This window comes from Pogona vitticeps, chromosome 1 (assembly GCF_051106095.1).
Source record: "Pogona vitticeps strain Pit_001003342236 chromosome 1, PviZW2.1, whole genome shotgun sequence".
Taxonomy (NCBI): domain Eukaryota; kingdom Metazoa; phylum Chordata; class Lepidosauria; order Squamata; family Agamidae; genus Pogona; species Pogona vitticeps.
This window is the reverse complement of record NC_135783.1, coordinates 252760035-252773709: the sequence shown is the minus strand read 5'-3', so window position 1 is coordinate 252773709 and position 13675 is coordinate 252760035. Positions and strand designations below refer to the sequence as shown.

Sequence of the window (13675 nt, the reverse complement as noted above, 5' to 3'; positions counted from 1 at the left end):
CTCAAAGTCAGCAGCCACACTATTTGGGTTGTTCTTTATTACGTCCATCTTTGCACAAAATGTTCCTTTCATATCTCCAGTGTTCTTGAACAGATCCCTGGTTTTTCCCTTTCTTTTATTTTCCTCTATATCTTTGCACTGTTCATTTAAGAAGGCCCTCTTGTCTCTCCTTACTATTCTTTGGAAGTCAGCATTCAGTTTTCTGTAACTTTCCCTATCTCCCTTGAATTTTGTTTCCCTTCTCCTCTCTGCTATTTGTAAGACCTCGTTGGACAGCCACTTTGCTTTCTTGCATTTCCTTTTCTTTGGGATGGTTTTTGTTGCTGCTTCCTGTACAATGCTATGAGCCTCCACCCATAGTTCTTAAGGCATTCTGTCCACTAAATCTAGTTCTTTAAATTTGTTCTTCACTTCCACTGTGTATTCATAAGGGATTTGGTTTAGATTATACCTGACTAGCCCAGTAGTTTTTCCTACTTTCTTCACTTTAAGCTTGAATTTTGCTATAAGAAGCTGATGATCAGAGCCACAATCAGCTCCAGGTCTTGTTTTTGCTGACTGCATAGAGCTTCTCCATCTTTGGCTGCAGAGAATATAATCAATCTGATTTTGGTATTGCCCATCTGGTGATGTCAATGTGCAGAGACGCCTCTTGTGTTGCTGGAAAAGAGTGTTTGTGATGACCAGCTTCTTCTCTTGACAAAACTCTATTAGCCTTTGTCCTGCTTCGTTCTGAACTCCAAAGACAAACTTACCTGTTGTTCCTTTTATCTCTTGACTCCCTACTTTAGCATTCCAGTCCCCTATAATGACAAGAACATTTCTTTCTTTGGTGTCAGTTCTAGAAGGTGTTGTAAGTCTTCACAGAATTGGTCAATTTCAGCCTCTTCAGCATTGGTGGTTGGTGCATAAACTTGGATTACTGTGATGTTGAAAGGTCTCCCTTGGATTCATATTGGAATCATTCTATCATTTTTGAGATTGTATCCCAGTACAGCTTTTGCCACTCTTTTGTTGACTATGGGGGCTACTCCATTTCCTCTACGGGATTCTTGCTTACAATAGTAGATACGATAATCATCTGAATTGAGTTTGCCCATTCCTGTCCATTTTAGTTCACTGACGGCCAGGATGTCAATGTTTATTCTTGCCATCTCCTGTTTGACCACATCCAGCTTCCCAAGGTTCATAGATCTTACATTCCAGGTTCCTATGTAGTATTTTTCTTTTCAGCATCAGACTTTCCTTTCACTTTCTTGCACGTCCGCAGCTAAGTGTCTTTTTGGCTTTGGCCCAACCACTTCATTAGCTCTGGAGCTACTTGTAATTGTCCTCCGCTCTTCCTCAGTAGTATGTTGGATGCCTTCCGACCTGAGGGGCTTATCTTCCAGCGTCATATCTTTTAGTCTTTTGTTTCTGTCCATGGAGTTTTCCTGGCAAATTTACTGGAGTGGCTTGCCAGTTCCTGCTCCAGGCGGATTGCATTTAGTCAGAACTCTCCACTATGACCTGTCTGTCTTGGGTGTCCTTGCACGGCATAGGCCATAGCTTCTCTGAATTACTCAAGCCCCTTTGTCACACCAAGGCAGCAATCTGTGAAGGGGAGACCAGTGGTGGATACCAATAAAATCCCAGTGAGATCTGTTCTGTATGAATTCCGTGGCAGGATGAGAGGGTGTTATTTTTAAATTGTGCCAAGTCTGGAAAAGTTAGAATTTTGATCTGCATTTCATGCTCCCAGATTGTAAACCTGCTGGTATGAGATAATGGAGTAGCTGAGGAATGCAAACCATGCAAAACAATATTTGTATGGTCCATTCCTGGCGGCAAAATTTTAAATTAGTCAATAGCTTTATTGGATTGCTGAAAAGATACAAATAAGGTGATTTTTTTTTTTTGCATTGTACAGAACTCTGGCTCAGGCAAGGATTATATAAAGCATGGCATTCAAGCAGAAAGTCCAAACTGGGGCCAGATGTGATGGCTTATGAAATCAGTTTACCAGGAAAGCCAAAGTGAGTTTTAGATTCTATAGGAGACAGAGATAATAAAGGCTTTCATTCACAGGCCCCCACATCACTGAGGCCACAGGCTTTCCCTGGCCTGTTGCAGATCTGTTAGTTGCCTTGCCTGAGGCCTCTGAAAGTAGGCTTGTTACAGAAATGGTTGGAGTCGGTGTCCGTCTTCACATCAGTAAAACAGGAGAATCAATTTAGTCATCACGCTATGAGAAGCTATTGCTGGACGTCTTACTCCAGAGGGTTCATCCAGATGTAGAATTTGTTCTTTCCTGCTTTCTGCTGATTAGTACCATCAAGTGCCACTTGACCACTATGCTAACTGGGCTTGATATCTATACAACCCCACTTCTTTTGTCTTTTTAAAAACAAACCCTTGTAAAGAAATGGACCAAAGCCTTTTCAAAAGGCTTCAAAACCTTTGATGAAACACTCCGCAGTCCTTAAAAACCTTTTCAAAAATTTCTTCTGCTGGATCTCCTTTTCTTTTTGCATTATTAAATTGGAACTAGAACAGTTTCAATACCAGTAGATGTTTGCTGCGAACCCCACAGCAGCAACTAGCTGCTTTCAAAAACTGTTTCCAGAAACCGGGGGTGGGGAGGGAAAACCCTAAAAACCATTTTCCGTTGGATTACTGTGTTGTTTTTCTGATTACTTTAAATAAGGGGTCTCCAACCTGCAGCCTACAGGCCACTTGCAGCCCAAGATGGCTGTGACTGCTGCCCAACACAAAATTGTACACTTACTTAAAACATTATTAGATTTATTTATTTTTTGGTAACTCAGTTTTGTGGTTCTTGAGCGTGAACTTTGTAGGCGACAACACTGTGTCACAATGTCATGTGAAATAAACATATGTATGCTCTCGCTATTTGTACACATGCATGGCTTAGGTTTTATGGAGGTGTATGGCTTCCAGTGTGTTTTTTCCCCAAGCAGAGACAGTTGAATTTATGGAATCATAAAAAAATTAAGTCGGAAGGGACTTACAAGGTCATCAAGTCCAACCCCCTGCTCAATCAGAGTATATCTGCCAGGCGATTATCTAAGTTTTTCATGAATGCCTCCACTGTTGGAGCACTCACCAACTCCCGAGGTAACTGGTTCCACTGTCATAGTGCTTTAACACTTAGGAATTTTTTCCTGATATTCAACCAAAATCTGGCTTTGTTTAACTTCAGCCCATTGTTGCGTGTCCTGCACTCTGGGATGATCGAGAACAGATCTTGCCCCTTCTCTGTATGACAGCTTTTCAAATATTTGAAAAGTGCTATCATATCACTCCTCCGTTTTCTATTCTCAAGGCTAAACATGCCCAGTTCTTTCAACCTTTTCTCATAAGGCTTGGTTTCCAGCCCCCTGATAATCTTTGTTGCCCCCCTCTGAACTTATTCCAATTTGTTAGCATCCTTCTTGATGTGAGGTGTCTAGAACTGGACACAATACTCAAGGTGAGGTTTCACCAGTGCTGACACCATCAGATGTGACATGTGCTTGTGGGACCTACTATTGCAAACAAGATGTGTTTAATGTTATTTAGACAACAGGCATGCATTCTCATTTGATTATTAAGGGTACAGTGGTGCTCGCTAGACAGTTACCCCACATGACAGTTTTTTTTTGCTAGACATTGACTTTTTGCGATTGCTATAGCGATTCGCAAAACAGTGATTCCTATGGGGGAATTTTGATGGGCAATATTTGATCCCTGCTTCGCAAACCAATTTTTGCTAGACAACGATTTTGACCTAAGCTTCACAAGACAGCTATTTAAACAGCTGACCGGCGGTTTGCAAAAAGGCTTTCCTATGGCCAATCTTTGCTAGACAACGACGATTCTTCCCCATTGGAATGCATTAAACAGGTTTCAATGTATTCCAATGGGGAAATGCTTTTCGCTAGACAATGATTTCGCTAAACAGCGATTTCAGTGGAACAGATTATCATCATCTAGCGAGGCACCACTGTATTTCCATACCTCAGCAGCACCCCACACATCTCCTGCCACACTTTACAATTGGCTCTCTGCCTCATGCTGCATCGGCAGCCGAGATGTGGAAGGGCCAAAATTTGGGAAACTCCTGCTTAACAGTTGTTAGCTGCATTCTGTTTCAGTGACATGCATACACTCCTGGCAGAGAGCGGCGGCTCCCAGTGGGCGGGGTAACCCCTCATTTTGCCCTTTTGCTTAGAGTTAGAGCATTAGAGCAAAGGGTTTTCTCCGGCCAATCCTAGTGGTGATTAGGTAACTAGTATCCTATCTGAATTCTCACAACATTCTATGTAATCATGCTAAATTAATAAACAGAGTTCTCAAGGCATTGCCTAAGGTTCCACTGGCTTGAACATCTGTTGTTGACTCTTCTTTGTACTTTCTCTGAAGGCTAATTGCCTTCCCTTTGTTCAGTGATCATCCACATCTGGCACCCAAACAGGGACCATCAAGTAGAGACTTCAAACACAGACATCTCCTGAGGATAGGCAGCTCACCTCACCCGCCACACGGGTTACGGATGCGTCTTTACATCCTTTTTAGGATCCCAGTGAGTATTTAGCTAAAAAAGAAACAATGGGAAACTCCCTTTCACCGCTTCAAAAAAAAACATTAAAAGGACTTGAAAGATTTACTTCACAGAGAGGGTCACTGTGGTGTTTCTGATTCAGTAGAGCAATTACTGCAGCAAATAAGTACTTTTTGTTCATGGTACCCAGAGGAGGGAAGCTTTAAGCTTTCAGACTGGGATAAAATTGGAAATAAACTTCATATGGACCCAGTTACTTAAGTGCTCCATACATGGCATCTTTGTCAGGATGCGATTTCAAAGATCGTAAACCCTTTCTTAGCTCAGTCTTTAGCTAATCTGCCAACAGCCCCTCAGATGTTGCCACCCTCTAGACCACCTGATCTCTATGAAAATAGAAACAATCTCCCTTCCTATGCAGCTTCTGCTGCTTTTGCTACAGTCCCTTTTCCTCTTTCTCCTTCCCTTCCTCCTCCCTCTTCCTCCCCTCTTCGCTCAGCAGTGCAGCAAATGTTATCTGATGTTATGGCCAAAGGCAATTCAGAGGATCTTGCCGATGCCCTCCCCCTTATGTTCATCCTGTGGTTCGTAATGACCAGGGACTTTGGGTTCATGAAAGCCTCCCCCTTGTTATGGTTAAAGAGTTGAAAAAAAAGTGTAGCTGAAAATGGCCTCCATAACAGTTCCACTCTTGGGTTGGTTGATGGCTTACGAGAAAATGGAAACCTCATTCCAAATGATTGAAAAATCCTGGTTAAAGCTATGCTCTGTCCTGTGCAATTTTTGCTTTTTTGGGACGAATGGAAAGATGCTGCTGCCATTGTGGCCATGGATAATTTACAAAACAATATTGCTGTGTCTGAAGATATGCTAACTGGAGAAGGACTTTTTGTCATGATAGCACAGCAGATTACCATCCCTAGCAGGGGATTGGCACAAGTGGCTGAAATTGTTAGGGCAGCCTGGATAAAAATTCCAGACAAGGTACCCCTTTAGGGTCTTTTGTCAATTTGCTTCAGGGTCCTACAGAGGACTATATGTCTTTCATTAACAAATTGCAAAGAGCGATTGAACAACAGGTGGAAAATATGGACGCTGCTAATATTTTAATGAAGCAGCTGGCCTTTGAAAATGCTAACGTGGATTGTAAAATGGCCCTTCAGGCTATTTACAATGACCAGAGACTGACATTGCTACCATGCTAAAATTGTGTCAAAACATTGGGACAGAAAAGTCAGAAAACTCAGCTTCTCGCCACAGCCATGGCTACTTCCCTGAATCCCACCAGAAACCGTAAATACTTTTTTCTGTGGCAAGGAAGGGCACTTCAGTCGGGAATGTAGATCAATTTCCCCAAAATAATAAAGGCCATTCTAAGAAGTGCCCTCGGTGCCAAAAAGGCTATCACAGAACCAATCAATGCCAGTCTGTTCCAACACCAAGAAACTCCAAGTCGTGTGGTCCCCCAGCCCCGAGTCAAGTGAGGGGAACTCAGTGAATAGTACCCCAGTTCAAGAAATCTGACCTGCTACTTTAAAAGTACTGGTCATGTTTTGATCACTGCTGAAGGGGTTGACTATCAATTCCCTCTTCCTGCCTACAAAGTCAAAACAGCACATCATGGACCAATACCTAAAGACACTGTAGGTCTCATTCTCCCCCACTCTAGCATCTCTGCACAGAGTTTATTTGTTGTACCAAGCATCATTGATGGGGATTTTGTAGGACCTCTAATTATTAAAACCTGGTTTAATATACCACTGGGCCTTTCTGCAGGTGAATCTATCACTCAATTGTTGTTGCTTCCATTAACACAGATGGGTCCTTCTACCAACCCTCATACTGGAGGCTTTGGTTCTACTCGAGTTGCTGCCTTAACTACCATCGAGCACTTGCAGCTCGGACTCCCTCTTAAAATGGGATTGCTGGTCCTTAATGGCCTGATTGACATGGGAGCTGACGTTAGCATTATAGCAAAGAAAGATTGGCCATAAAGCTATCCCACCCACCCAGTGCATGACATTCAGGGAGTTGGAGGTTATGAGCAAGCCCAGAAAAGCCTTCAGCCCATTATTCTGGAAAGTCTGATTCTCCTAGACAAATCACAATCACTCCTTACATTCTGCCTATTCCCTTTTCCATCTGGGGTTGGGGTCTCTTGAAAAAGATTGATACAAAATTGCAGACAAATTTAAAATGCAGGGCACTACACAAACCAGTGCAAGCTGGAGCTGATAAGGGTTATAATCTCAGCATCTGTGAGTTGCACCGTAACTACCAACTCTAAATAAGAAAGTGAATCCAACTGTGCATCGAAGCTTTCTTGGTTGTCACAGTTGCTGGAGTAAGCATTGCTTTGGATTCACAAGCTGGGGTCTTGATTTATTTCAGTATTCAGATATATTAGGCCAGTAGCTTCTTGATTTTAAAACCAATTTTGCCAAGTGGGTGACCACTGGTTTTTAATCTTTCAGGCTGTGTTCATTTACTTACAATTTGTGAAATCCCTGATGTAACTTGTTTACTTTCCAGGCTCCCAATTCATATTCCATAGCCCTGTATTGGCAAAACTGACAGCATGTTAAATGATTCCAGGGAGAAAGAACACTAACAGCATATGAAAAATAAAAACTGACCATTAAAAAGAAGGATTCACCTTTCAGTGTTTCTAGACTTATCACATTATTGATAGCTCAAGTCAGATAAACTGGGAGGAATGCCAGAGGTGGGTAGAGGCAGAGATCCAAGCCCTGCAACTGCTATTGAGCTGGACAAGGTTTGGATCAAAGCTTTGTAGCACACAGCCAAAGCCATCTTGCTCTGCTGCCAGAACCTAAGCAGGAATGGGAAGAAAAGCATTAACATTCTGATTTATTCTATTTATCTGATGACAAATCTATTATTTAATTTTTGGCAATTCAGATTTAATTAGATATTCCGAGTTCTACACTGTTGTTCTATTTTAAGAAATGTATTATCCTTTTAAAAATGTGATTGTTGTTTTGGAGGAAGAAGAATGCAAAATAGGTAACTAAGGAAATATTCAATTCAACAGATTTAACTCTTTGCTTATAAGACAACAAATTTAACTCTTTGCTTCTAAGCTCAGCCTGCAAGCTAGGGAACTGCTGTTTCATTTTTAAAGGCAATGTTAGAGGAATTATTATTTTCTGATAGGACTGTGTGTGTGTGTGTGTGTGTGTGTGTGTGTGTGTATACACATACACACACACAGTGGTGCCTCACTTGACAACATTACTTTGTTCCAGCGAAATTTCTGTAAAGCAAAAGCATTGTCAAATGAAACAAAAAAACCCATTGAAACACATTGAAAACCGTTCAATGCGTTCCAACGGGCTGAATACCTGCTCGTCCAGCGAAGATCCTCCATACGGCGGCCATTTTCGGTGCCTGTAAAGCGAGGAATCTGTACTAGGAAACAGCAGGGGGCCATTTTCTTCAGCCGGTGACCATTTTGAAACCCAATGATCAATTGTTTGCTGATCATCGTAAAACGAAAATCGGTTCCCATTTAAAACATTGTTTTGCGATCGCAAGAACCTAATCGTATAGTGATTTCCTCGTTAAGCGAGGCAATCGTTAAGCGAGGCACGACTATATCTATATCTATATATCTATATCTATCTATATCTATCTATGTATGTATGTGTATATATATATGTGTGTGTATGTATATATGTGTGTGTGTGTGTGTGTATGTGTGTGTATACATACATACATACATACATATATACATATACATACATACATAGATACATTCATACATAGATACATAGATACATAGATATATACATACATAGATACATACATACATACATACACTGTCCTGTCAGAAAATAATTCCTGGAACATTGCCGCCAAAAATCAAACATACATATATATGTATGAATTGTCCTCTTGTAAGGTTTTAGCACAACAGAACAGTTCCTTTTCGTTTTGCTGACAATAGGCAACATTCCAGAATCTGAATTATCATAGTCCTTAAAGAGTAAGCAGAATATGTGTTTAAATAAAATTCCAAACAATGGGTTGGATCCCGTCTTGTTCAAAGCCTCCCAGCCCTCAGTGGCTGAAATCCTGTTGGTCAGCACAGCAATATAGGACTAGGTGATACCTTTTATTGGACCACTAAAAAATTACATAAATAGCAAGCTTTTAATGAATGAAATCCACTTCCTCAGGCTCTAAGCACACCATTATGGATGATACAGAAAAAGTGTCCAGAAATTGATGTTATATATCTGGGAGAGATGATCAATCCTTCTTGTGAGGTTTCTGCATTGAGTTTGGAATTTTTAAACCCTGGCTCTTGAGATGAAAAGGCTGCAAATTACCCTATGATTGCTCTCCCCTCCCCATTGCTTGTTTGAAACAAAGATTTTTTAGTTGGGAGGGGGAACAACGCAATCAGCAGGTTTTAGCAAAACTTAGGGCTTATAATTCGATGAGTTCACCAGGTAAAAGTAATCAATTGTGCCAAATTAAAAGTCTGATTAGTGGTTTTACCTGGTGAGCATAACGCTCACCTGCTAGTTATCTCTGGTTGATGTAAAGAATTCTTGTGGCACATGTTGGGATTAGACAAATGCAAGAGTAGGTGATGCCTTTTTTTGGATCACTTAAAAATGTAAACAAATAGCACAGCAAGTTGCACTAGAATAGGCTCATTAAATCAATGGGGATTCGGTGAGTCAACTCCTCCATATGTTCCATGGATTCAAACACATCTTTTCTAGTTGTGACTTACTGTGTTGTGCAAGTGGATTTCAACCATTAAGGCTAAAAGATAAATAAGCCCACTCCCTAAAGTTTTATGGCAAACTGACATGCCCCTCTCTGTGAGCTGACAAGAGGAGAAGCGCCTTGATTCTTCTGAGCTTGGAAACCAAGATTAGAATATATTATGCAAAGGGACCAATATTAATGAGAATGAGACAAGAGGCAAATACAAAAAAGGCTAACGAGTTTCTGCTGGTAACAGTAAGTATTACAAAAGAAAAATAATGCTTTTTTCACTTCTATCTGCAGGTGGCTCCACAATGCTGATTTTTCTCAAAAAGTACAGCAGATTTTCTGCATCGTTCTAGTACAATACCTTTGACCAGACTGAAAACATGGTACACTAAATGTGAGAAAACATTTGTAATTAGGGATAAGAAATCTAGCTTTTCCTTCTGATGTTTTCTCACCACATTGAGTCCTAAATACTCTTCAGGATCTTCTTATCTACCACTTTTTGTTTTGGATCTGATCATTCCCATAGAAATTCCCAAGCAAATCTGAGGATCGTGGACAAATAGCTTTTGGATCTGCATCATGCCCAAAATACAGTTAATGGACCCTCTCTACATAGATGTCTGTGGGTAAAATCAAAGCATATGAAAACATAATCTTGATTAATCGGTGGTGGCATTGGCAGATGGCCTTGCCATCTGCTTACCTGTCACTTACCTCTTGGGTTAAATTTGTAGACATCAGAGTTACCTCAGAAGTATGTATCACTCTAATGCCACAGGCCTAAGCAAAATGCATTTGCCCAGCAAATTCACTACAGGAGCAGCTGCAACAGGCATATATATATATATGCCCACATCATTATACCCAGGTGCTCCTCATTGCACTAGGTATCTAGGTATCCTTACTGCCCTAGGCATCCAATATATTTCATACCCATTTGTATGGTAATTAATTCCTGTACATGCCATTTTTCAGAAATCAGTCACTATGGGTAGTGGGGAGGAGGAAAGGGGAAAGCAAATGGCAACAGAAGCCCCCCCCCCCCAAAAAAAACAGAACAGCTAGTGGTGGAAGTAAACAGACTTTGAAATGAAAAGGAGAGCAACGGAAAACAGCCCATTCCGCCCCAAGTCCGCCAGGTATGCCAGGTCATTGGTAGGTGTTGCATCACTCAGCCTACTGTCTGGCAAGCAGCACAGCCCTGAGAGGGTGTGCCAGGTCCATTGAGTGCAATGCATTGGTTCCAGAGGCGCCAGTGCAACAAAGGAATTTTTAACCATCAGTATCATGGTATAACAAGTCAAATGAAGAAAATTCATTGGGGCGTTCACCTAGGTAGATTTACATCGTGACTGCAATGCATTACAACAGAGGTATGGAAAGTATCATTAGAAGTGGGTAAGATTTCCTTGGTGTGACTGCCATCTAACTCTATCTGACTAAGAGGGACATTGAGTACAGTACATATACGTGTGTTCCTCACATGCCCAGTAGTTTAAACCTCCACTTATATTTGTTTCCCTATCTCTGTTTATTCAGCTTCATTGTCCATCTTTCGGAAACCATCCAGGCAGGAATAACAATCTTCTGATGGCTATTTATTTTTCAGTTTTATTTTTATAAAGGTTTATTTTAAAAGCTGTTATCAAAGCCATCAAATGGCAATGCAAATGTAAAAAAAGGCTTACAGTATTATCAGATGGTGATACCTTCCTCTGGGACAAAGATGATCTATAAAGCAACTGCCATACATGGTTCTCTACACAACGCCATCCTACCTGAATTTGGCACGTAGATGGAAAACTCAAAAAGATAGTACTCAGTCAATGTTAGAAAATAACAGTGGGGTACCAGGAAGATGATGCATCAATTCCAGGCCATGTTGGCAGCCTCACCAAATATGTATATTCCTCAGCATTGTTCTTCAAGGTTATTTTCAAGAAAATAGGTGCAAGGGATGAAGAGTATGAATAAGTGTTGTCCTTTCCAAAGAGGAGTGGTATTACAGCTTTTGTCTTCACTCAAACAAAGGGAAAAGATTGAAACCCACAAGAATGTATCAAGAAATAAAACTTTATTAATAAACTATACAAAGAAGTCAATTTGCTCAGCTCTTTGCACTGTCCCGTACAGTCCATTCTATGCTCAGAGCCCAGCTGTATGTTTAGAATCCCACTGCGTTAGCAGAAAATGTGTAAAACTTTGCGGAAGTAGTTCCTAAATTCGGTGTTGAAGATAGTGTAGATGATAGGGTTGAGGGCACTGTTGACATAGCCCAGCCACGTGACTACACTGGTCACTATGCTGGGAATGTTGCATGACTCACAGAGAGCTCTAGTTATGTGGATTACAAAGAAGGGAGTCCAGCAGAAAAGGAAAGCACCTGTGAGAGAAAGACAAAGGAGAAGAAAATTAAGTGCTGACGGTTACAGGTACCTTTTGAAATCAGGGGCCAGTTATTTATTCATTCATTCATTTTTGCTTCTCAGTAGCAAAAGAACTTAAAGTTACAAAGGCCAAAGTCTTCTGGTATGCTTTGTTCCCATAGTGGAGATTTGTTGTGTAACTTGGAGTAAACCAGGAATGAGAAATTTTGTGATCTTAAAGAGGCTCTTTGTGTAAAAATTACCATCATCCCTTACCACTGGCTATACTGGCTAAGGCAAATGGGAGTTTTAGTCCAGCAACATCTGGATGGCAACACATTTCCTCGTCTCTTTTGAGTGGTTTCTACAATATGAAGCTGCAACGTCTACCTGAGTTCTTCCCACTTGAAACCATTACCCCCATAATATGGACTTCTCCTGCCCTCCCCTGTTTCCTGTTTCTGATGCCCGACTGAAACTGTCACTGAGTGAGTAAAAACAGTGGCAGCAAACTTTTCCCTTGCATGGCTCCATGTTCAGTGTCATGCTTAAACCGAGGGTGCTTCCAGAGACAGATGGTACCTGCCACTACCAGTCAAAACTCATTGAAGAGTTCTTTTCCTTCCTGAACAGCATTTTGATGAAAGAGAAAATACAGAAGTAGCACTGAGAAAGCAATGAATTGTTACAAATCAAAGGAGACAAATTTGTTCCCCTGTAACGTTCCATAATGAAATAGACTAATTACTCAATAAAAGTCTCTGCACTCTGAGTCATTGCAATATTAGTTGGTTTCTAAGGGCATTTTTGTAACATCTTGCTCAGTGTTTACCCCTAAGGAAATGTGGCCAGGGGATGTGATGATGGCATATTAGGGCTATGTATGTATGTACACCAACACAGATTAACCTGATATTAGGCACTTTAAAAAATCTTGCCAGCAATTACAGAGTAGATTCGTCTAGACGGGTGGCATAAAAGCCAAACAAACAAACTGCACATACAAGATTCTTAAGTAAGATTTCTGGGATTTCTGTCAGTGGAACAGCTTGCTTTTGCATGGAGGTTCCTAGATATATTTACCTGTTTAGTAAACTATGCTACTGAAATTTATTTCAAGAACTCAAAAAGCAAACTAAGTAATGACAATACTGTACATTTCTAGCTAAAACCTGCTTTTCTATCCACATTGGAACTTTCTCAGAAGTGTTGCTTTCGACTTGCAAATTATGCATTTTTTACAAGTAAAGTTCATTTTTACCTCCCAGTGACACTGAAATGACAACATAGGTAGGCAAAGAAAATCATGTGCTATAGTAGAAACACATACAGTATTTCAACAGTTGAGGGATTACTTCTGTCAAAAACATGATAAACATATACCGTATTTTTCCATGTATAAGATGATACTTTTCTCAAACATCTTTAGATTAAAAATTGAGGGTCGTCTTATACATGGAAGTAAAGAGAGGGGAGGGATCAAAGCACTTTGATTCCTGCTTTTCCCCTCCACTTTTTGCAAAGAAAGTGGTGGGGGGAGAAAGCACTTTCCTCGCAAGAAAGTGGAGGGGGAAAGCAGGAATCATCCAAGCCCTTTGATTCCTGCTTTCTCCCTCCACTTTCTTCACAAAAAGTGGAGGGCGAAAGCACTTTCCTTGCAAAAACGTGCAAGGAAGTGGAGGGGAAAAGAAAGTGGCGGGGGAAAGCAGGAATCATCAAAGTACTTTTAAACTGGGATTAATGGTTCACACCCAGAAGAATTTTGTTCCTTTAAACTAAAAGCTAAGCCATTTCCAACTAGAAGAATGTACTGTACTCTCCAATTGTGAGAAGAGATTGCCTGAGGGTATGTATATACTACGTAACTGTGCTCTGCCTTACTGAAAGAGGCATGGTGAAAGGGTTTGCTCCAACTCCCTTCTGTAGGCTGAGTGCCTTTCCACAGACAGGTACTGTTTACTGCTCAACAGGAGAGACTTGGGTTACAACTTTAACTAATACTTCACGA

The 13675-nt window shown here is 40.8% G+C and overlaps 1 protein-coding gene across 2 annotated transcripts in view; it reads right to left on the bottom strand.

Moving 5' to 3' along the window:
* Positions 1–11358: 11358 nt before the first annotated feature.
* Positions 11359–13675, bottom strand: part of DRD4 (dopamine receptor D4) — a 47520-nt gene continuing 45203 nt past the window's right edge. For both annotated transcript variants that reach the window (XM_020784179.3, XM_078383656.1), the window contains one exon: positions 11359–11684. In XM_020784179.3, coding sequence (XP_020639838.3) covers positions 11482–11684 — 203 coding nt within the window. In that variant the 3' untranslated portion in view covers positions 11359–11481. The remainder of the gene's footprint in view (positions 11685–13675) is intronic.